Genomic DNA, 23,843 nt, shown 5'->3' with positions numbered 1-23,843 from the left:
CCTTAGATAAAAATATGCAGTACCCACCTCATCAGAGCTACAGCTACTCGGGGATTTGCCCATGACCTAGGAATGCATGTTTGTGTCTCCTTCCATGATGCAGTAGAAATCTGCATGGAACATTACACAGCATTCTGTTGTCCCTTCAATGAAATCACGAGAGCTGGAGGTATCCATGGCAAGTCTGCCCGAAAAGGAACAAGACTTGTTTATATCTATGCTAATGCTTATATGCCTCCCTCACTAGTCCATCACCACTAGCTAATCCGAGAATCACTTTCTCCTTCATGTTTAGGCTTTCAGATTTTAAAAGAATCTATCACCAGTTTTCCTAAAGCCCAGACCTTGACTAGGAATTTTCCGTCTTAATAGCCATCACTCATGAGTCCCAATCACAGTGTCAGATCTAAAATGTATTTCACACTCCTTAAGAACACTAAGCGCTAGCGAGTCCATTAGTCCTAAATTCCTCAGGTTGGGCAAATTCTGTCGGGCTGATTTTATAGGCAGGAGCCTAAGCGAGAACCTGGCTTTGAATTCTGTGATGAATGATGCAACAGCTAAGCTGGAGAAATAGTCTCAGAAGCTCTGAATCCCCATCCCCTATCAAATGCTTATAAAGCACCCTAGATCATCCTCTGTCAAATTATTTATAGGTGACAAGAAATATTTCTAATTATATCCATTCACAGCCACAGTCAGTGAATATTATGCAAACAGATTGCCAAAAATGGTTTTGCCAAGTAGGTTCCCAGTTAAGACAGCTGAGGTAGCTGCTGTGTTTGCAGAATGGCCACTATAAAAGTGGAGTTGAGATGTGTCAGTCCTGTCCTTCCTCAAAATCCTCAAAGGTATGTATATGTGGCAGAACATCTGGCTAGCTGTATACTCCTGATGAGTTTTCATCTGGGGGGAGATGACTGATATTCCCCCAATTTAAAATTTTCCCCCCACCACATTCCTAAGAATGACATTGTATACTACATCTTTACTACGATTTCATGATTAAATAAAAAAAAAATCCTGTGTTTTCTTTCAACAGTCATTCTCTGCTTTGAGCCTGCCACCTTCCTCATCTGATTACACAAGAGGTAAGAGGAATTTGTCTAAACAAAGGGATCTCTACTTTGCTACACTTGAATGAGCTACTATGTGATTTCCTAGTTTAGTATTGAACGTATTGAAAAAAGAAGAGCTGTTCTTAAAAAAAAATGGGCTTTTCATAAAATTTTGACTTTTCAGATCATTTCACCTAACAAACGAAACTTCTCTTTCAAATTTTGTTAGAACTTCAACTACCCCCTGTAATATTTAATGTAAAAAACTCTACTTCAATTTAACCAACAAGACAGGCTACATAGTAACATCCATAATGTGTTGATCAAATTTGTTATTGGTGCCTGGGTCAAGTCAGTCAGCTTTTATGTATTTTTCAAACACAGTATGTTGCAGTGGAATTAGCACTGAACCTGGATTTAGAAGAACAGGGCTCACATCTCATTGCTACTACTTACCACCTCTGTGACACTGAATGACTCTTTGCCTTGAAGAACTTTCTTCATCAGTAAAATGAGGAGTCTGTATTCTAGTTGACTACTAAGGCTCCTGCTCTTGCTATGATCTAAGTCAGTGGTTTCCAAGAACCCCTCCACTGAAGTAAAACATTTAAGGGATCTTGCTCAAATCTACATGTTGAAACCTACGATTATTATTATGTTCAGAATATCTACAATGGTCAACACCTACTATGTATTGAACACTTATTTTATGAGTTTATATTTAATACAGTAGCAGTATCTACTTAGATAAAAGACATTGTGGAAATGTTGTGGAAATGTGAGGCCATTATCTCTGTGCTAGTAGATTCAAGGACCTCTCATCCCTTACCCCCAACAGTAAATGTGAGGCTCCCTGGAGGATTGTTGCTTGACCAAAACTTAAGACTGGAGATGGAAAGGTGGTGTTCACCCTCTGTATTTTGAGGATAAATTGTATTATAGTAGTCTCTAGGGAATATTATGCTGTTAATTCAAATTGCTTTGTGTAAAAGCAAATCATAGAAACAAAAAAAGATGTAATAGATGAACATTTCTTCTCTGGAAAAAAACCCCTAAGATAGCATTAACTGTTGGGATATCTAGCCCTTAAAAATATGCCTAAAGTTCACTGTATCATCCTGAGACTTTTACAGATAAGATTTTGTCTGAATTAGATACAGTGGCAAATTCCATATCTAATTGTCCAAATCAAGAGGACACTAACTGTTGATCTCAAAAGACTAGAATGTTCTGAAAAGCCTATAAATGCTTCAAGCTCTCATTGTTATCATTTTCATTTGTCATTGTCAACCAAGATACCACTTTGTACAAGCCAAGCCCTCTTCCACTTCACAGAAAGTACCCATTTATCAGTGGGAAAAATAAATTCATTTTGATATGAAAGTTTATACTGGCAATTGATTTCAGAAGATTTATTTAGAATATTGATATTTTTAAGATTTTTATTGTGAAAATACTGTACATAAGGGGTTACAGTTACATGAGCAAGGTAATGAGTACATTTATATCAAGCATTGTTGCCTCCTTTGTTTTTCCCCTACCATCTCTTCCCTCCCACCTCCACAACTACACCCCCCCCCCAAATTGGAAAGTTCGTTTTCCAACATAGTATCTTCTACATATCCTTCTTGCAATGTTGATATTTTTAAAAATAAAGGTAGAAGGAATGGAGCTAATATGAATAGACATATATATATATATATATATATATATATATATATATATATGTATATATATATATATATATACCTAAAACAAGAACTGAGTTAATAAAACTGATATTATAAAAACCAGTAGCAAAAAATACTTCAGAGAAATAGACTAAGAAATGCAATCACTGTGAAGTTGTATTAAAACTTCAGATGCAAATTTTCTCCAGGAGCCTTTTAAAATTGTTTTCTGTTTAGACACTACTGTCGACTTTCACACAATTTAAAAACCGATGAGACTTAATTTTGTCTTAGGATAAAATCAGTTTGGGGATTTTCAGATTTCATTATACCTGCTTTTCCCTTTGCTCATCTAATACGTCTATTAACAGGAGTTTACTTGATTTTATTGGATGTTTCAACCTAGATTTATGTTCTGAAAGAACACATGTATCTTCTTACATCCAAATTTAGTAATTTTTACATTCAATTTTAATCATTTGGGGCAGGAAGAAAATGTGCCAAATATTTCAGGTTTTAAAATAAGTTCTTTAAATAGTAAATTCACTGTAAACAATTAGTTTCCATTTCCTAGTATCATTACATTGTTAAATAAAACACAACAAGTTGGGAAAGTGAAAGGAAAAAAATAGCAGGAAAGCAAAGATTCTGAACATCCAACCAGCACAATAAAATGTTGCTAGCTGAACATAAATCTCTCCACAGTTCTCAACTAAGAGCTACAGACAGATGAAGGAATGGAGGTTTAAAAATGTTACAAAACTTAAACTAGAATACAAGTGGCTTTCAGGTCCATAGGTACCTTTCAGCATAGGAACAGTGTACACAGGAGTGACCTCTAAGGGCGGAACAGAAGAGGAAGCGAGCTTGGCGATGAACCTGTCCCAGTGAGATCACCAGGAAAACCCACCCACCTAATCCTTGGTTGTCATCTGGCTCTGTGTCTTCTTCTAGGTGCACCTGGCCCTGAGCCGCCACTAATAACTTGCAGCCATGAGTACCGATGCAGAGATGGCTGTTTTTGGGGAGGCTGCTCCTTACCTCCGAAAGTCTGAAAAAGAGCGCATTGAAGCGCAGAATAAGCCTTTTGATGCCAAGTCATCAGTCTTCGTGGTGGATGCTAAGGAGTCCTATGTAAAAGCAACCGTGCAAAGCAGGGAAGGAGGGAAAGTGACAGCCAAGACCGAAGGTGGAGCTGTGAGTAAAACAAAAGGGGGCCCAGGGAGGCGTAACTGGTCTTTTTTTCTATTCTTCAGTTCATACTTACTGACTGCTTCCTTTCTTAATAGACTGTCACAGTTAAGGAAGATCAAGTCTTCTCCATGAACCCTCCCAAATATGACAAGATCGAGGACATGGCCATGATGACTCACCTGCACGAGCCTGCTGTGCTGTACAACCTCAAAGAGCGTTATGCAGCCTGGATGATCTACGTGAGTGCTCCGTATAGCCCGCCAACTCAATGTACTGCCTCTGTTCACGGGAACAAAGGAAGGCCTTAGTTTCCAGGTTTTACTATTGCAATAGTCTCTGGAGATAAGTCATTTGAGTAATGTTGTAAATCCTAATGTACTTGAACATGCACACATGGATAATTATTTCATTGAATTAGTTGGAAAACAAGCGTTTTTGTACAGAGCAGGTGATAGAGGCAAGGAATGAAACTATTAATCTTCATAATTCCCACTGTAGTTATTAAGCCTCTAGCCCCTTGCTCTTTAAGTAGTATTTCCAGAGTAGAATAAAAAGACCAGGGCTGAGAAACCTTGTCCTTCCCCACAGACCTACTCTGGCCTCTTCTGCGTCACCGTCAACCCCTACAAGTGGCTGCCGGTGTACAACCCCGAGGTGGTGGCTGCCTACAGAGGCAAAAAGCGTCAGGAGGCCCCGCCCCACATCTTCTCCATCTCTGACAACGCCTATCAGTTCATGCTGACTGGTGAGTGAATCTATACTTAAGAATTTCTCTAGGTACTGTGAAACATTTGTATGCTGGTGACCAAAATAAATCTTCTGCACAAATATAACAATAGCAACAATAAAGGTAGGGACAAAATTTACACTAAAATGAATGAGTTCCAAAAACTAGAGATATTTTCTTTATTTCTGTGCTAAAATCCAAATTCTAGCTTAATCAAATTTACTCATCAACTATTTTCATTTTTGTTAATGCATCATCTCTTCTTAAAAGCAAGCTTTGAAATTTCAGGGACAAGTTATTATAAAAACTGTAGGAAACTATGGATTGGATACTAGTAACAGGACAGAATTTTAACTGAGTGGATCATAAAACTGTTAATCCATGTGCTATCATGATTATTCTTATGGGTATAATAAATTCCATATTCTTTCTTATTGATAGCAATGGAAAGATAGCACAAATTCATTAGCACATCTTTCAGTCCTTATTGTTAAGACTCTTGTGAAAGGCAAATCACCAATTACATAAATATTTTTATTAGTGGGGCATTTTAAAAGACAATTTAAAATGTGTAAGTACCACACTAATCTATATGCTAAGAATTGTTATTTTTGTTGTTTTCTGTCTCATAGATCGTGAGAACCAGTCAATCCTGATTACGTACGTAGATGTTATGCCTTTCTTTCGAGTTTTGATCATGGTAGTGGTAACTGCTACCTTACAATTTGATTTTTATTTCTACTTGTTCTCCACAGTGGAGAATCTGGTGCAGGGAAGACTGTCAATACGAAGCGTGTCATCCAGTACTTTGCAACAATTGCAGTTACTGGTGAAAAGAAAAAGGAGGAAGCACCTTCTGGCAAAATGCAGGTGGGTCTCATGGCCATGTTCAGAATCTACTGGGAGTCTCAGGTAAGATACTCTTGAGCACCAGGTGTAAGGACTGTTCTTGCTTTTGCAGGGGACTCTGGAAGATCAAATCATCAGTGCCAACCCCCTACTGGAGGCCTTTGGCAACGCCAAGACCGTGAGGAATGACAACTCCTCTCGCTTTGTAAGTCTCTTGGTCGACCTTTTCATGTAAGAACTGCAGTGGCTTTTCTGTACAGCATTGTGAATATCTTTTCCATTCATTTTGTCCAATGGCTAAGGAAATAGTTTCAGCCTTTCAATCAGCCCTCTTTTGCCTTTTCAAGGGTAAATTCATCAGGATCCATTTTGGTGCCACAGGCAAGCTGGCTTCTGCAGATATTGAAACATGTAAGTTAATAAATATTAGTGACTAGTGTACTGGGAAATACTAGTGTACTGGGAAATCTCACTTTTATGTATGTTGTGTGAAATTTTCAATGCTTCATTTTCACCTGTGGCCTTTTCTTTTACATGTGCTTGATCTGTCATTCCAGATCTGCTAGAGAAGTCCCGAGTCACTTTCCAGCTAAAGGCTGAAAGAAGCTATCACATATTTTATCAAATCATGTCCAATAAGAAACCAGAGCTCATTGGTAAGAAGTCTCTTGATATATTTCTATCAAGGAAGAATAATAGTCTGTCTATGATGTCTGCCTAAAATGTTTTGGTGACCAAAGTAACTCTAGCTATACACTGCTTTTTTCCCATGTGTTAAGAAATGCTTCTGATCACCACCAACCCATATGACTTCGCCTATGTCAGTCAAGGTGAAATTACTGTGCCCAGTATTGATGATCAAGAGGAGCTGATGGCCACAGATGTAAGTAATGGGTTCAAGGCAGAGAAAAGCAAAGACATTTTCCAGCATACAACCCTCTCTCTGTCCTCTATCAAAATAAGACACATTAGAAGACAGATTGTCAATAAGCAATAATACCTTTTAGCCTTTCTTATCTCTGAGTGATAATTACAGGATATTTCAATGTCTTCCTACACACCTTGAAAGCTTTGAATGTCTGTAATAAATGTTCATTGTAGACAGTCCCTACTTAATTGGTTCTATTTATTTTTTTCAATCTTAGTGGTCTTTTGGGGCCAGTATTTGTACCCCAAATATTGCTACTTCTTTTCTACTTCATATAAGAGCCTATATGTAAGAATCTAGGAAAGAGCAACATTATCACTACATTTTTTTAACACCAGAGACTGAAATCCTCATAGTTTCTTATAGTCAGATGCAAACACAAAGCTTTGGATGAACATCTGGAGATTCACAATATTACTCTCTCATCCCTATGCAGCATTATAAAACATGGTTTGTCTACTCTGAGCCTTTATATTTATTAGGCTTATGTAGCTCTCAAAAGAGTATTTTTTGAAACTATAAGTTGTTTCCTTTTTCATCACTTTTCTTTAATGATTATAATTTTGGGGTTTATTTTCTTTATACATAAACTATACTTACTTTGTGTTTCTTTTAAATTTCTGGATACTCTGCAATTATTCTTAACTTCAGTATTTTTAACTTTAATATTGTAGCACCCAGATATAGGATTGGTATTTGATTATAAAGGTATTTTCTCTTTCAAAGAGTTGTTAATGCCAGGGCATGTGATAAGCAGCCAGGGCAGGCTGAAAGAGATGGGGAAATCCCTGGTCTCAGCACTGGTAGTCATGGCTTTAAGTCCTATTTGAGTGAGTGTGAACAATTGAATAATTAACATGACATCCTTACTGTCTGCATAACTCAAGAGGGAAGACTGATACATGCCACTTAGTTCTGATGTGGATCAGAGAAGCAAAGGAAATGCATTCTCTTGAAGTTAGCAAAGTTTGAGTCTCAGATATAAGATAGGAAATGAATAAACTTAACTCTTTTTGACAGAGTGCTGTGGACATCCTGGGCTTCAGTGCAGATGAGAAGGTGGCTATTTACAAGCTCACTGGGGCTGTGATGCACTATGGAAACATGAAATTCAAGCAAAAGCAAAGGGAAGAGCAAGCTGAACCAGATGGCACTGAAGGTATACTGCCCGTTGATGCCTTATATTTTTTTTCCATCTGGCATATGTCACAGAGGCCAAAAGTCTTAAAAAGAGAAAATGACAGACTGTTAGATATTTTACAAAATTAAGCCCGTTTGTGGATATTTGTGATTTCCGTCCATTCCACTCTCCATTGACTTTTAAATCTACTATTTGCTCCTCGATTGAAGTATTTCTTAATCACAGTCATGTAAGTTGGCGATCTGAATGTCTTTGTCATTACAAAGGTAGGGTTTCTCAAATTATCTTGATCTGCGGTCTATTTTTGTCATATTTCAAACATCACACAGAGGATGGATTCCTGTAGCTCCAATTTCTCTTTAGAAGAATGACTAAAACTAGTGTGAATAGAGACAAGGATTCTGAAACAATATAAACAAATGACCAGAACTCACAACATTTGCACCTATTGCTGTCACAGCAAAATCTCCTCCTTGGTCATCACCTGTCACATTTGAAACTGTGTAAGCCCCTGTTAGTTTCACCGTTCTCTATTTCTTCATGCAGTTGCTGACAAAGCTGCCTATCTGACCAGTTTGAACTCTGCTGATCTGCTCAAAGCGCTCTGCTACCCCAGGGTCAAGGTCGGCAATGAGTACGTCACCAAAGGCCAAACTGTGCAGCAGGTAAATATAATGTTAAACCCCTGATTTTCCCTTATACTATGGGAGGCTTCACTAAGGTCAAATCAAAAGCTAAACCATCACCCACTCTTTTTGAAGGTGTACAACTCAGTGGGTGCCCTGGCCAAAGCCATGTATGAGAAGATGTTCCTGTGGATGGTCACCCGCATCAACCAGCAGCTGGACACCAAGCAGCCCAGGCAGTACTTCATTGGGGTCTTGGACATTGCCGGCTTTGAGATCTTTGATGTAAGTAGTAAATGGACAGAGAATTGGCAAATAAAACTCATTAGCTACTTGATGGATCTGGTTAGGGCATTCAAAATTATCTTCATAAAATGTACTTACAAAAAGTACAAACTGTAATTCCTGTTGAAGAGTCTTTGGTGAGATATGAATTTAAGTAGAAGGATAAACAGGAAAAGCGAGAAATCTATTCTTTCCAAACTAGAACTCTCAAATGATGGTCCTTAAAAGGTTAAAATGCTCACAATCTATCTTGGATCCAATGAAATACTCATACAAACACTTTCTTAGGTTACTGTTGAAGAAATATGGAAGTTCTTATCTAACAATATTTTGCCTAACATGCATAATTTCATGCAGTTAACTTGGGAAACATTTAAGGAGTAAGTTCTTGGGTTAGAATTATATAATAGTTCAAGAAACAAGCTGGAAGTTTGTAATGTAATAAACAAAAATGTCTTAAATTCAGAAGAAGACATTACTAACTTCACTGTATATATAAGTTAACCATGACTATATTTCCCTATATTTATTCCTCCCTATAGTTCAATACCCTAGAACAGCTATGCATCAACTTCACCAACGAGAAACTGCAACAGTTTTTCAACCACCACATGTTCGTGCTGGAGCAAGAGGAGTACAAGAAGGAAGGCATCGACTGGGAGTTCATCGACTTCGGGATGGACCTGGCTGCCTGCATCGAGCTCATTGAGAAGGTTCCTAGGACTTTTTAAGCCTTCAAAACAGGAAAAACAAATCCGTGGCCACCTTATGCTTAATTACAGCCCAATTCTAAAATAAAGTGGTAGAGTGCCTGCCTTGTAAGAGCAAACCCCTGAATTCACATCCCAAGTCCTCCAAAACCAAGCAGGGATGTTTCGTGATTTTGAGTGATGTCAATTACACGGTTAGTAAAGAAGAAAGAATTCAGAATAGTTTTAAAGTATTTAAAAATGGTACTTTCAGACAGTTTATTTTATGCACTAAACAAAGTTTTCTAAGCGGTATAGATAGACTATTTGATCTGAGTCCTTTCTAGAAACATATTTCTCATAGGTCCTTGATACATTATGACCGTTCTACGGTAACAAAGCATGTCTATTTAGTGTATCATTCACAGTCTTCTGCTGATTACACAAATCGCACAGTGGAATTCTCTAAAGGACTCACAAATACCATTACTTTTTGCTATTCTTAGCCTATGGGCATCTTCTCCATCCTAGAAGAGGAGTGCATGTTTCCCAAGGCTACAGACACCTCATTCAAGAACAAGCTCTATGAACAGCATCTGGGCAAATCCAACAACTTCCAGAAGCCCAAGCCTGCCAAAGGCAAGGCTGAGGCCCACTTCTCACTGGTGCACTATGCGGGCACTGTAGACTACAACATTATTGGCTGGCTGGACAAGAACAAGGACCCCCTGAATGAGACTGTGGTGGGGCTCTACCAGAAGTCTGGATTGAAGACCCTGGCTTTCCTCTTTTCTGGGGGACAAGCTGCTGAAGCAGGTAATTTTTAATAGCATCAATAATGTCCTCAGGTCACAAAATAGAAATATACTATTTGCCAGAGACAAGTTTAGTTACAGCAAAACCTAATATGAAAATATGTCCCTTATGAGTCTAATGAAAGAAAGTATGTTCCATAACTGAAATACACAGTCTTCTGAACTATCAGAGTAGAGATTTGTATGGAGCAATCTTTAGTCCATAGTCTCATTTTATAAATGACTATGAGAGAATAAGATAATGTGGCTTGCTTGCGATGACATAACTCACTTTTGCCACTTTAATAATACTGTCTCCTTCAAAGATCTAAGTAAACTGGAGATACAGAAATTCTTTGCAGGGCCACAGAACTTGGGGAATTCAAGTTTTGTTCTCATAAGTGGCCCAAGCCTAGATGGTCAAGTAATAATACGGAAGCCCAGGCAAATAGAAATTAGGACTTGCCTGCAAGTAAGCAAAGGTTCACTTCTCTGGAACCAAGCATTGAACTTTACACATTCACAGGCAGATGTGCACTAGTGGGCACATCCTTCAGGAAACTGGCATTCCCAATTTAATGCTGAGGAGTCCTATTCAGATCCCATCAACCTTGTCAATTACAAGCTCTGTATATTTTTCCCCTGTGTATAATGTGAGTCAATGGCTACATTTTCTTAGTCTACATCTGAGTAAGGAAAGATATAGAAAGAAGAATATCAGTGAGTGCTAATTTAAACTCCAAAGAGAATTTTGGGATCCTGATGTCTATCTATGGGCTCTATTTCAAAGGTCGTTACATATAATTTTTAAATTTTTCTTATTTTCCAGAGGGTGGCGGTGGTGGAAAGAAAGGTGGCAAGAAGAAGGGTTCTTCTTTCCAGACAGTGTCAGCTCTTTTCAGGGTACAGTATAACCTAGAATTATAATTTTATTTAAAAAATTAATGTCATAAAAATCCAAAAAAAAACATAAATATTTTCACTTGAGGAAAAAAAGTAACACATAGAAGACACAGTGTATCTCTTTACATTAAAACTTATAATAGTAAGTGATCCATTTCCTTGAACCCAAAGTGCAAAAGACTTGGTCTTATATTTCCAATGAAGTTCAGTGTGGTGGCATATATCTGTAATCCCAGCACTTGAAAAATTGCAGGTTTGAGGTCAGCCTGGGCTACCTAGTGAGGTGGATGCCATCCTAAAATACATAATGAGTCAGTACCATATTTTTTTTGGTCCGATTGTGGGGCCTGAACTCTGGGCCTGGGTGCTATCCCTCAGCCCTTCAGCTCAAGGCTAGCACTCTACCACTTGAGCCACAGTGCCACTTCCAGCTTTTTTTTTCCTGCTTATGTGGTGCTGAGGAATCGAACCCAGGGCCTCATGCATGCAAGGCAAGCACTCTACCACTGAGCCACCTTCCCAGCCCAGAGTCAGTATCACTTTTTTCTCATGAAATCAATCCACTTTTAAAGCATTCACATTATTCACTTATATCTATACCCCATGATCAAAGTCTTAGTACATGTCTTTTCTGTCAAGCTTAAGAGCAACACACTGAAATTGACTGATTTTTATGTAATCAGGTATTTCCTACCTACAGTAGATCTATATGATTTCTCTTGGTCAACACTGGGTCAGTTTTTTCTTTGTTTTTTAGATAGCTGTTTAGAATGTGAGATGGGGCAAAATTAGTTACAGAGCATTGAGAGAGACTCTCACATAGACACAATTACAGGTGATGTTAAACATTTTCATGTGGTTTTATAGGAGAATTTAAATAAGCTGATGACCAACTTGAGGAGCACTCACCCCCACTTTGTACGCTGCCTCATTCCCAATGAAACTAAAACTCCTGGTAAGATACATCTACATCCCAAATGAGTCTCCAGCGTGATTTCTTTCTTCAGACTGTTATTTAGAAGACATTCTCTGTTCTTAGGTGCCATGGAGCACGAACTTGTCCTGCACCAGCTGCGGTGTAACGGCGTGCTGGAAGGCATCCGCATCTGCCGGAAAGGGTTCCCAAGCAGGATTCTTTATGCAGACTTCAAGCAGAGGTTTGTGTCTCATATTTTCTCACAGTTTTACATTAAAAGGTGTCTTATTCTTTTAATGGTACATTGCTCTCCAAAACTTAACCTATTCAGCTTTTCAGTGATAGCTACCAAGTGTTAGATTTTTTTTTCAGAGAAAAAGAAAAAAGAAAACCCACATTTTATTCTCCTTTTTGTTTTGGCAGATACAAAGTTCTCAATGCCAGTGCTATCCCAGAGGGTCAGTTCATTGACAGCAAGAAGGCTTCTGAGAAACTTCTAGGGTCTATTGACATTGACCATACCCAGTACAAATTTGGTCATACCAAGGTACCACCAGACCAAACCTCTATCATTCATAATTTCATAACTTTGGGGGTTTCTCATGAGTGGAAATAACATGCTTGAACTTGCTCTCTGGTAAGGTTTTCTTTAAAGCTGGCCTGTTGGGAACTCTAGAGGAGATGCGAGATGATAAGCTAGCCCAACTCATCACACGCACTCAAGCCATCTGCAGAGGGTACCTGATGAGGGTGGAGTTCAAGAAGATGATGGAAAGGAGGTGAGGGACACAAGAAAATTCTTCCTTTTTCACACATTTATAAGGGAATTCAATGCAGTCACTGCTTTTGTTGTAATGGTCACTTTATACATTCTTTTCTCTTTGTTAACTGTTTACCTTTTTCTACAGAGAATCCATCTTCTGCATCCAGTACAATGTCCGTGCCTTCATGAATGTGAAGCACTGGCCCTGGATGAAACTGTATTTCAAGATCAAACCCCTTCTCAAGAGTGCAGAGACAGAGAAGGAGATGGCCAACATGAAGGAAGATTTTGAGAAAACCAAAGAGGAACTGGCTAAGTCAGAAGCCAAAAGGAAAGAACTGGAAGAAAAGATGGTAGCATTGATGCAAGAGAAAAATGACTTGCAACTCCAGGTTCAATCGGTAAGTATTACATATTGCACAACTGAGCAATAACTTATTATCTAATCATTATCTAACTGAATACAAGCATTTCTTAATTTAAGAATTGGAAAGCAAATTATACCCACTGGAAATTTGTTGTGATAGATTACCCTTCAAATCTACCAAGACTCAAAACTAAAAAAGCAAAAGATGCAAAGTTACATATGCTGCAAGTGTTCATAGGTACATTAATAAACTGCACATGCTCACATGTGCATTCATACAGTGAATAGGTTCATATGTGCATTCATAGCATAGCTTGGTTACCAGGAGACAGTCATAAACATGGCCCTAGATATTTTCCTCCCTTTATAGACCCCTATCTTAGATTAGATTATTCTCTTGCTCCTAATTGTTTTTGTGCATAAAATGGAAGTTGCATTGTTTGTTTTCTCACCCCCATGAATGTGAGAAAACTATGTGCTGGAATGAGTGACTTTTCCAGAAGTAACAAGAATTAGTAAGTTGTAAAGTGTACCAAAAAGTTTTCCTGATTTCACCTTTCACACATGGATAATTGAGGAAGCTGTTATTCTACTTACTAAGTAGACTAAAAATTTTAAACTTTGTGTACTTCATTTATAATGTAATTGCGAACCAACTGATAATAATTTGACATTTCCACCTCTTAATAAGTTTAATAACATTTTATTTTTTATCAATTTTATATTTATTAGTGTGTATTAATTATACCAAGAGGTTACTTGGGATATGTTCATATGCATATGTAAAGTGCTTGGATCAAATTCACGACTCTGTTCCTCTTCTTGCCCCCTTTCCTTTGTAAATAATTTTAACAGGTTTTACTATTTTATTTTCATATACAGATATAAAGTACTTCTATTATACTCAATCTGTCCCCCTCATTCTCTCCTTCCAACTTTCTCTTAATAAGTGACTGCAAGGGTGCATATTTAGCTCAAGCATGTGAAAATGTTCAATTGCTCCCTTTAGGAAGCAGATGGCTTGGCTGATGCAGAGGAAAGGTGTGATCAGCTGATCAAGACCAAAATCCAGCTGGAGGCCAAAATCAAAGAGCTGACTGAAAGAGCAGAGGATGAGGAAGAGATCAATGCTGAGCTGACTGCCAAGAAGAGAAAGCTAGAGGATGAGTGCTCAGAACTGAAGAAAGACATTGATGACCTTGAGCTGACCCTGGCCAAGGTTGAAAAAGAGAAGCATGCCACGGAGAACAAGGTATGGTCCATTTTAGAGTATTTACAAGCATTCACTTACTCATATAGCTTAATCTTCAGTTATTGAATATGAAAAAAATCAACATAATCACACCATCCCTTACTCTTTACCACTCACCCATTTTCCTTCACTTTTTTTCACCTTCACTCTCTTCAGCCATGTAGGTCTAAGGTTAGCTCATGATTTTACTTTCAGACTGATACTGTCCTATGAGATCCTGGTTTTCATCAAGGTGACAGGTTGTCAGCTGTGAATGTTGGCACATACCTTTAATCTTGACACTTGAGAGGTTGAGAAGGAGGACCACAAGTTTGAGGCCAGTCTGGGCTTCAGAGAAAGACACTGTCTCATAAAAGAAAAAAAGATGACAGATTGTCATGAGCATTCTTATCCTCTGTTCAAACCAAAAGGTGAAAAACCTCACAGAAGAGATGGCAGGCCTGGATGAAAATATCGCCAAGCTGACCAAGGAGAAAAAGGCCCTCCAAGAGGCCCACCAGCAGACCCTGGATGACCTTCAGGCAGAGGAGGACAAAGTCAACACTCTGACCAAAGCTAAAACCAAGCTAGAGCAGCAAGTAGATGATGTAAGTATGAAAAGCAAAGTCTTCCCCTTAAGATAATGGAATAAGCAACTGTGACATGATACCATCATTGATACTCAAGACTTTTAAAGTCATCCTCTTATTTATTGTTTCTTTAAAAAGATTCAGATTGTATCTTGAATATCTAGCTAGTGGCATAGGATTCACTGCATAAGAAGGCAAATTAAATCCATTATAATTTAGCTTGAAGGATCTCTGGAACAAGAAAAGAAACTCCGAATGGACTTAGAAAGAGCTAAGAGGAAACTGGAGGGTGATCTAAAATTGGCCCAAGAATCCACAATGGATATCGAAAATGACAAACAACAACTTGATGAGAAACTCAAAAAGTAAGTGCCATTATAGTTCAGCTATAATCTTAATTATGAATATCACTGAAGATATATATTAAAGTGATCTTTAAACAACTGATTTGTTGAATTAAAAACCCATTGTACATCTACTTTAAGATAATAGTAATAATAATGATAGATCTCCAAAATATTACTTTATGACATATGGAGAAAATGAATATTGATAGCTATTTGAGGAAAATGACACATTACTGACTTATAAAGGCCTGTATTCTTCTTCAATACCAGCAATCTAAAGAAGTTTTATTATGAATAGATAAGACTGGATGAGAACTGACTGTGAGCTCATATGCTCTTTTACTAGGAAAGAGTTTGAAATGAGCAATCTGCAAAGCAAGATTGAAGATGAACAAGCCCTTGGAATGCAGCTGCAGAAGAAGATCAAGGAGTTGCAGGCAAGGCATTCCCTTTAATTTTGCTAGATATGACAGGGGAATAAAACTGTCATGAATTGACATTAATGTTGACTTTCACTCTCAGGCCCGCATTGAGGAGCTGGAGGAGGAAATCGAGGCAGAGCGGGCCTCCAGGGCCAAAGCAGAGAAGCAGCGCTCTGACCTCTCCCGGGAACTGGAGGAGATCAGCGAGAGGCTGGAAGAGGCCGGTGGAGCCACTTCTGCCCAGATCGAGATGAACAAAAAGCGGGAGGCTGAGTTCCAGAAAATGCGCAGGGACCTGGAGGAGGCCACCCTGCAGCACGAAGCCACGGCAGCTGCTCTTCGGAAGAAGCATGCAGACAGTGTGGCTGAGCTTGGGGAGCAGATCGACAACCTGCAGAGGGTCAAGCAGAAGCTGGAGAAGGAGAAGAGTGAGCTGAAGATGGAGATTGATGACCTTGCTGGAAACATGGAGACAGTCTCCAAAGCCAAGGTCTTTTTATTCGCACCGCCTTTTTTTCCTTTACATGCAGTAGTTCAAAATAGCTATGATTATATCTGAATATATCTAATCAAATTGTACAAATATCACATGTAATCCTAAAGTTTATTTTTTTTCTAATAGGCATCATAGTATTAAACCAAATTACTTATGTTCGATAGCTTACTTTTAGAAATTGCTTCAAACTTTTTGTGAACAATTAGAGTGAATCCAGGTGCTATTGCTCCTGCCTGTAATCTTATCTATTCAAGAGATTGAGAGCTAGAGGATCTCAGTTGGTAGGCAGCTCAGGCAAAAAAAATCACACTCTTTCCCCAAGATAAAAGCAGTGTTGGAAGCCTGGTTCAAGTGGTAGAGCACCAGCTCTGAGTAAGCAAAAGCCAAGCAACTGTAAAAAAATGAAAATTAAGACTTGCCTAAAAGTCATTCTCCATTATGATGTAGGATATAATTAATGTTCATGTCTTCTAAAAGAAGATAATCCAATTTTGACAATCGTATGTTCGTTTATCTAGACAAACATATTCCCCAGTACTTCTTAGACTATGTACTGTGTAAGGCTTTGACGGTAAAGTAAATTAAATTCTTCTTGCTACAAGTAATTGCAGATATGCAAATCCCAGCCTTCTGAGTAGAAATATGCCATCTTTTCCTGATTTATATTTCCTATCACAGGGGAACCTTGAGAAAATGTGCCGTACCCTAGAGGACCAGCTTAGTGAAGTGAAAACAAAGGAAGAGGAGCAGCAACGCTTAATCAATGAGTTGTCAGCCCAGAAGGCACGCTTACACACAGAATCAGGTCAGTAAGTGAGCCTCCCTGAGTAACAATGCTCGATAGGAAATGGACTCATTACCTTGCTCATGTAACTATAACCCCTTTGTACAGTAGCTTTGCAAGAAAAATACATATAAAAAAAGAAAGACAAAGCATTCCTCAGCCATGTACACCCTACCTATTATTTCTCAGCCATCTCTCTTTTTTTTTTTAACTGTGAAATAATTTAAAAATGATATTTAAGTTCTCTGGGCTCAAGAGATTTTTTTTCTTGCCTCAACACTAATGTTAAAAAAATCAAAAATCCTAAAATATCAAAGAAAATTCATATGCTTTAGAAAAGCAAGAAATAACCCTGTCAATGAACTGCTACTATGGAGTTATTCTCTTCATCTTATGACCCAAGGAGAGAGGAGGGTCAGATGGCATTCCACGCTCCTCTTCATCTAGACAGCAGAGCTAAATCATTCCTATTTTGTCTTCCAAAGGCGAATTTTCAAGACAGATAGATGAGAAAGATGCTTTGGTTTCTCAACTATCCAGAGGCAAACAAGCATTTACACAACAGATTGAGGAATTAAAGAGGCAGCTGGAAGAAGAGACAAAGGTGAGAATTTTCCCGTTGATACTTTGAGTCACCTGCCCTGGGCAACAAGATACAGTACTGAACTTCACACAGAGACTATCAATGACTAGAATGCAAACTTATTTTATACACCTTTTGGTTGATCTAGGCCAAGAATGCCCTGGCCCACGCCCTACAGTCAGCCCGCCATGACTGTGACCTGCTTAGGGAGCAATATGAAGAGGAGCAGGAAGCCAAGGCTGAGCTGCAAAGGGCCATGTCCAAGGCTAACAGTGAGGTTTCCCAGTGGAGGACCAAATATGAAACTGATGCCATTCAACGCACAGAGGAGCTGGAGGAGGCCAAGTATGGATTTTCAGTGATGGGTGCAGAAAGAAATGAAAGCAGAAATCAGTCATAGAAAAATAGAAGGGACTATTCCAAGCATGGAAATAGGCCAAGAATTCTAGCCTACTTTATTGTTGGGAGATAGATTCCACAATATTGTCCTTGTTACATCCCATTATGTACCCGCTGGAGAACAAGATAAGACCAAAACATAGTACAGAAGCATCTTGTACTTCTTTCCACTAAAAGGACAAGTAGATTATTAGTTATCAACTTTGCTTTTATAAATTAAGTGAAATTATTATCCTTTCATAGAAGGAAAAGGCGACAGAGGTTATCTAGTGCAAAATTGTGGCTATAATAATGCTTTTAATGTTTTTAATGTTTTTCTTTAGCCTAGAGTGTTGAATGTTCAGAATAAGACTATGATTACCCAACCAAAATCAGTGGACTTATTCATGAATTTTACAATACATTTTATAGAATAAAACTCATGGGAATTACATATAGAAGGAAAAACATTACGAAGGAAGTGTTCCTAAATTTTACTGATCTTAGTAGTTGTTAAAATTAAATGAAATGAATGGATCTGGCCAGAATTTGTAGAGACAGCCTTCTAGCTGTGAGTGTGGACTGGTAAAAGACATGAATAAGATGGGCTGATGGAGAGGCAGTAACTAGGATATCAAGGATTAATTGGGAAATATAATGAGGGGATGCTTATTTTCTGAGGACATCAGAAAATTAGTGGTTAATCATATGATCTCAAACATGCTCTCTGTGGACCACAGTTTCTTCCATACAGTAAAAAGGAACATGCTAGAAATTGCTCAGGATCCTATTCAATGCTACTGTTCTTTGACAAAATGCCTTCTATTCATGGTTTCCATTTTTCACTCAGTTGAAATGCTTATTCATTCATATTCTCTCTCTCTTTCTCAAAATGGCTTCATTTTATATTTGACAGAACCTAAGATAAATAAAAATATGAACTCACTAGGGAAAACAGAATTCCAGGAGAAATAAAATAGGTACCAACAAGCAGATTTGGGGGAAATACACTTTCTTTCTTGGCAGGTCACAGAGTTCACTGTGGTAACTTTTGATTCTGTTCTTGGTCACTCACGCTGACCACCTTTTCAGGAAGAAGCTGGCTCAGCGTCTGCAGGATGCTGAGGAACACGTAGAAGCTGTGAATTCCAAATGTGCTTCTCTGGAGAAGACAAAGCAGAGACTTCAGAATGAAGTGGAGGATCTCATGATTGATGTAGAAAGATCTAATGCTGCCTGCGCAGCCCTTGATAAGAAGCAACGGAACTTTGACAAGGTGGCCACAGAGACTGTCTCCCTAGGGGGAAACTGGTGCCATTCCTGATACCAGAATCTAATTACTAATATACTTCCAGGTTCTGGCAGAATGGAAACAGAAGTATGAGGAAACTCAGGCTGAACTTGAGGCCTCCCAGAAGGAGTCCCGTTCTCTCAGTACTGAGCTGTTCAAGGTGAAGAATGCCTATGAAGAATCCCTGGATCAACTCGAAACACTAAAGAGAGAAAATAAGAACTTACAGCGTGAGTGTCTATAGTCATTCTATTTCAAAAATGGTTGGGAGAGATCTTTCCATTTTTCATTCTAAGTTGAACTTTGATATTTATTATTAAACAACAGAGGAGATTTCTGACTTAACTGAGCAAATTGCGGAGGGTGGAAAGCATATTCATGAACTGGAGAAAATAAAGAAACAAATTGATCAAGAAAAGAGTGAGCTACAGGCTGCTCTCGAGGAAGCAGAGGTACATGTTTCATTTGCTTGCCTATACATTACAGATAAATTGCGGGTGAGGGGAGAATAAGAAATGAGGTCTACCATGTTGCAAGCCTAGGGCATAATGCATCTAACCAATGAAAAATGCTGCATTATACCTTCTGAATAGAGAAGAAATAGATTAAATGAAGATATAATAACATCTGTGGAATTTATAAATGACTTCTTGGAGAAATCATTCTCATATAGGATAAAATAGTTCTATTGTGATAAAATATTTTTAGGTAACCTAAGTTTTACCCTTATTAAGGCATCTCTTGAGCATGAAGAAGGCAAAATTCTTCGCATCCAACTCGAGTTAAATCAGGTGAAATCTGAGATTGACCGGAAAATTGCTGAGAAGGATGAGGAAATTGACCAGCTAAAGAGAAACCATCTCAGAGTGGTGGAGTCCATGCAGAGCACACTGGATGCTGAGATCCGGAGCAGGAATGATGCCCTGAGGATCAAGAAGAAGATGGAGGGAGACCTCAATGAAATGGAAATCCAGCTGAACCATGCCAACCGCCAGGCTGCTGAGGCCATAAGGAATCTCAGAAACACACAAGGAATGTTAAAGGTACGTTAGCATAAAAACACATAGTGTGATAAAGTCTGGGCAGCATTGTAGAACTTAAAACTTAATGTTGTAGGAAGACCACCAATTATGGATCATCCAATTAATGTGGTAGTCATTTAAATTTTTTACATGCATAGTTGCGAAAGAGGTTTGTTTTGTCTGAAAAGACCAAGGAAGAAGTTACTATGTTATCTGCACAGTAGGTAAAGTGGTAAATGGTAGAGACAGAACATAAAAAGACTTTAGGCATATGTTATGGCCTTTATATGGACTTCTCTTTTCAAATATTTAAAATAACATCATTGGACTGGATGATAAGGGTACTTTCTTGATCTAAAATTTTATAGATTTAGCTGTGACTTTTTATGATTCTTGATCTAAAGTAATAAAACATGTTCTTTTGAAGGGAAGTGCTAGACTAGGCCTTCAAGAATTGGCCATTAAAAGTACTAATGTCCTATCTAATCATACTGAGTTATTAGCATATAATGTGTACATGACCTTCGATTTGTATCAACTAAAACTGGAACATGAATATGGGTCTTTTTCTTTCTCTGTGTAGGACACTCAGCTCCATCTGGATGATGCCATCAGAGGCCAAGATGACCTTAAAGAACAACTGGCAATGGTTGAGCGCAGAGCTAACCTGATGCAAGCTGAGATTGAAGAGCTCAGAGCATCACTGGAACAGACAGAGAGGAGCAGGAGAGTAGCAGAGCAAGAGCTTCTGGATGCCAGTGAGCGTGTGCAACTCCTGCACACTCAGGTGACGTTCATGACCATGGTTTAATGAATATACTTTCTGAAAATGGAGACTATTTGGAAGGATAAGCTTATTTAATGTTTACAGGAGTTGTGATAAATGTATAGAGTGATGTATTGAGACCTAGCTGGTTTACAAGTACATAGTCTGGAATAACCATGGGTGCGAATAATTGAGTTTCAAAATTATATAGTGAACCACAGAAAACCACCTGCAATCCTCTGTTTTGCAACTCTATACTTTAAAGAGACAAAGTAGAAAATAATAAGCCACCAGATAATATGTGTGACATGCACGTAAGGCTAAACTTATGAAATATTAACGAAGCTCATGGATTTGATTCATGTAAGCCATTATGAGTGCTAGTTAGCATTTGCTGTTTACAGCGGATTTGTTAAATAACTAGGGTATGTCCTTGCACTAACTGATATACAGTAAGTTTAGTTAATCCCAGCCAAAGGCAGAAGGCTTAAGAACTTAAAGTCAGTCTAAACTACTTAAAGAGTTCAAGACCTCCCTAAACTACAAATAGAGAAACTGGTTTTTTTTCAAAAGAAAAAGGTGCATTATCTTTTAGCTTAAAAACACACAAGAAACATTCATAAAGATAAACAGTGTTTCAAATGGTTATCTCTGGTTAATGAGAATATAATCATTATTGTTATTTTTAATGCTAGTTTGCAGTTTCCATTTTATAATAAACATTACTGTGTACTTTGACATTTAACAGCTATTATAGCAAAGTTAAAATCACATGCCAGAAATAACTTTTAAATCAAATTAATGTATAACACATTTCTTACTAATTATGAGTATCTAGAATTGAATAAATATATTAACTATTGTCAACTTTACATAACGCATAAATTACAGGTTTGTTTTTTGTACCACTTAAGATACAGATCCAATTAGTAGGAATGAATTGCCAAAATTAATAATCTATTTTTGTTCACTGGTACTATATAGGATAGCACTTTGAGTATGGGGATTTTGCTTTATGTTTATAAATATTCACTGATAACAACTGAATACATTTGCCATTAGAAATTAACTTGCACCTAGAATGATTTATTTAAAGTTTTACAGATGTATGAGCAGAAAAAAAAAGCATAGACTTAGAATTCAGATCTGGCTTGGTTTTTATTCTTAACATTTCTTATGATCAGTAATGTATGCCTGTTAGTCAAACAACAATGTAAATGATCGTAACTGTGATTTTCCTCCTTTTTGTTAATTGGCTACAGAACACCAGCCTGATCAACACCAAGAAGAAGCTGGAGAATGACATATCCCAAATCCAGGGAGAGATGGAGGACATTGTGCAGGAAGCCCGCAATGCAGAGGAGAAGGCCAAGAAGGCCATCACCGATGTGAGCAGAGGGCAACAGGGTGGTGGGCAAACTTCAATCCCGCTGTGCTCTCTCGGCTCTTAACTTTTTCTGTCTTACTGCTCACTAGGCTGCCATGATGGCTGAGGAGCTGAAGAAGGAGCAGGACACCAGCGCCCACCTGGAGCGGATGAAGAAGAACATGGAGCAGACGGTGAAGGACCTGCAGCACCGTCTGGATGAGGCTGAGCAGCTGGCACTGAAGGGCGGCAAGAAGCAGATCCAGAAACTGGAGGCCAGAGTGAGTGTCCACACATCCATTCAATTTCCAGCCTGTGTGTGGGAAGTTATGATAGACCTATTTAACACTTTTGTTCTCTCCTAGGTGAGGGAGCTGGAAAATGAGGTGGAAAATGAACAGAAGCGCAATGTTGAGGCTGTCAAGGGCCTTCGCAAACATGAGAGGAGAGTGAAGGAACTCACTTACCAGGTGACTGGCATTTTAGATTTGCTAGGCCTACACTGTGGAGAAAATAAAAACAGTAATACATTTTCTAACAATGGCACTATCTGTTTGCTGCCTCTTTCAGACTGAGGAGGACCGCAAGAATGTTCTCAGGCTGCAGGACTTGGTGGACAAATTACAAACCAAAGTTAAAGCTTATAAGAGACAAGCCGAAGAGGCTGTGAGTATCTCCACAGTAACAGAGAAACATTTAGGTCCCCGCTTTTGTGGGACCTTGAAGTTTCTATAATGTGAGGGGCTTTCCTTAAGCCACTGAACACAAAATTGGTAATAAACCAGCAGCAAGGAAAATGAGTATACTTGACAAGAGATTCTAGTTAATTTCTTCTAAGACATTTGAAAGCAATTTTCCAGACATGTTAACAGACAAATACTTTCTTAACACAAAACTCTTCCTACTCTAAACTCCCAGAATGTAGAAAACAATGCACATAAGGTCTGATTTATTCTAAGGCCTATTTAACTTAATGATAAACCCATTTGAGATCTTTTTTTTTCAACTTACTTTCTCATCCTGTTTTTTTTTACTCATCCTCTTAATTTTGAAAATTTCCTTAAAATTCTTTGCACCTATACTACCACTATATCTATTTTTAAAGTTTATTTTACAGAAAAAAAAAGATCAAATCCATGCTCCTTTGATTGCCATGTTGCTAGAGGAGCCTCTTTATTCTGCCATGGGTCAAATGTGAGAAATGGAAAAGGGGGGTATTGTAGGGAGAGTTTGTGGGCTGCTCTCCCTCTAAGTAACTATGTTACCAAATGACAGAACCTTTTGCTTTCATATTCACTAGTCAAATCCTGTAGCTTCTTTCAAAAATAGACAAGACAATTACAATCTGAAAATGTCAAGCTTTCTTATTCTCTAAAATGCAATTCTGTTCTCAGGAGGAACAATCCAATGTGAACCTTTCCAAGTTCCGCAAGATCCAGCACGAGCTGGAGGAAGCCGAGGAACGGGCTGACATCGCAGAGTCACAGGTCAACAAGCTACGGGTGAAGAGCCGGGAAGTTCACACCAAAGTCATAAGTGAAGAGTAATTCATTCTTCTGCTGAGAGTGACCTAAGAAATGCACAAAATGTGAATTCTTTGTCACTGTCCTCTATATCAAGGAAATAAAATCCGCAGAGATTTTTGCAATTTAAAATA

General features: G+C 38.3%; 1 protein-coding gene across 2 annotated transcripts; it reads left to right on the top strand.

Annotated features, from left to right (window-relative positions):
* The first annotated feature begins 1,045 nt into the window (after positions 1 to 1,045).
* LOC122119084 (myosin-4) lies at positions 1,046 to 23,838 on the top strand. 2 transcript variants are annotated; one of them, XM_042693020.1, is made up of 39 exons: positions 1,046 to 1,091; positions 3,683 to 3,925; positions 4,018 to 4,161; positions 4,511 to 4,667; positions 5,282 to 5,309; positions 5,405 to 5,519; positions 5,611 to 5,703; positions 5,846 to 5,909; positions 6,056 to 6,154; positions 6,278 to 6,381; positions 7,447 to 7,585; positions 8,114 to 8,232; positions 8,329 to 8,478; positions 9,021 to 9,191; positions 9,674 to 9,983; positions 10,791 to 10,864; positions 11,732 to 11,819; positions 11,904 to 12,021; positions 12,204 to 12,327; positions 12,423 to 12,559; positions 12,689 to 12,944; positions 13,920 to 14,162; positions 14,573 to 14,749; positions 14,951 to 15,096; positions 15,425 to 15,515; positions 15,601 to 15,990; positions 16,675 to 16,801; positions 17,266 to 17,384; positions 17,512 to 17,708; positions 18,834 to 19,017; positions 19,097 to 19,262; positions 19,360 to 19,484; positions 19,767 to 20,075; positions 20,638 to 20,841; positions 22,083 to 22,208; positions 22,297 to 22,467; positions 22,552 to 22,656; positions 22,757 to 22,852; positions 23,581 to 23,838. In XM_042693020.1, the coding sequence occupies exons 2-39, from the start codon at positions 3,722 to 3,724 to the stop codon at positions 23,731 to 23,733; spliced, it is 5,823 nt and encodes a 1,940-aa protein (XP_042548954.1). In that variant the 5' UTR covers positions 1,046 to 1,091; positions 3,683 to 3,721; the 3' UTR covers positions 23,734 to 23,838. The 2 variants fall into 2 exon arrangements, with proteins under 2 accessions (XP_042548954.1, XP_042548964.1); XM_042693030.1 differs by lacking the exon at positions 1,046 to 1,091 and having other exon boundaries at positions 3,722 to 3,925; positions 9,674 to 9,979; positions 10,793 to 10,864; positions 23,581 to 23,733.
* Positions 23,839 to 23,843: the final 5 nt, after the last annotated feature.

Source organism: Dipodomys spectabilis, unplaced genomic scaffold (genome assembly GCF_019054845.1).
Source record: "Dipodomys spectabilis isolate Male_0828 unplaced genomic scaffold, ASM1905484v1 ptg000004l, whole genome shotgun sequence".
In the NCBI taxonomy this organism is placed as follows: Eukaryota; Metazoa; Chordata; class Mammalia; order Rodentia; family Heteromyidae; genus Dipodomys; species Dipodomys spectabilis.
This window is presented reverse-complemented; position numbering and strand designations above follow the sequence as displayed.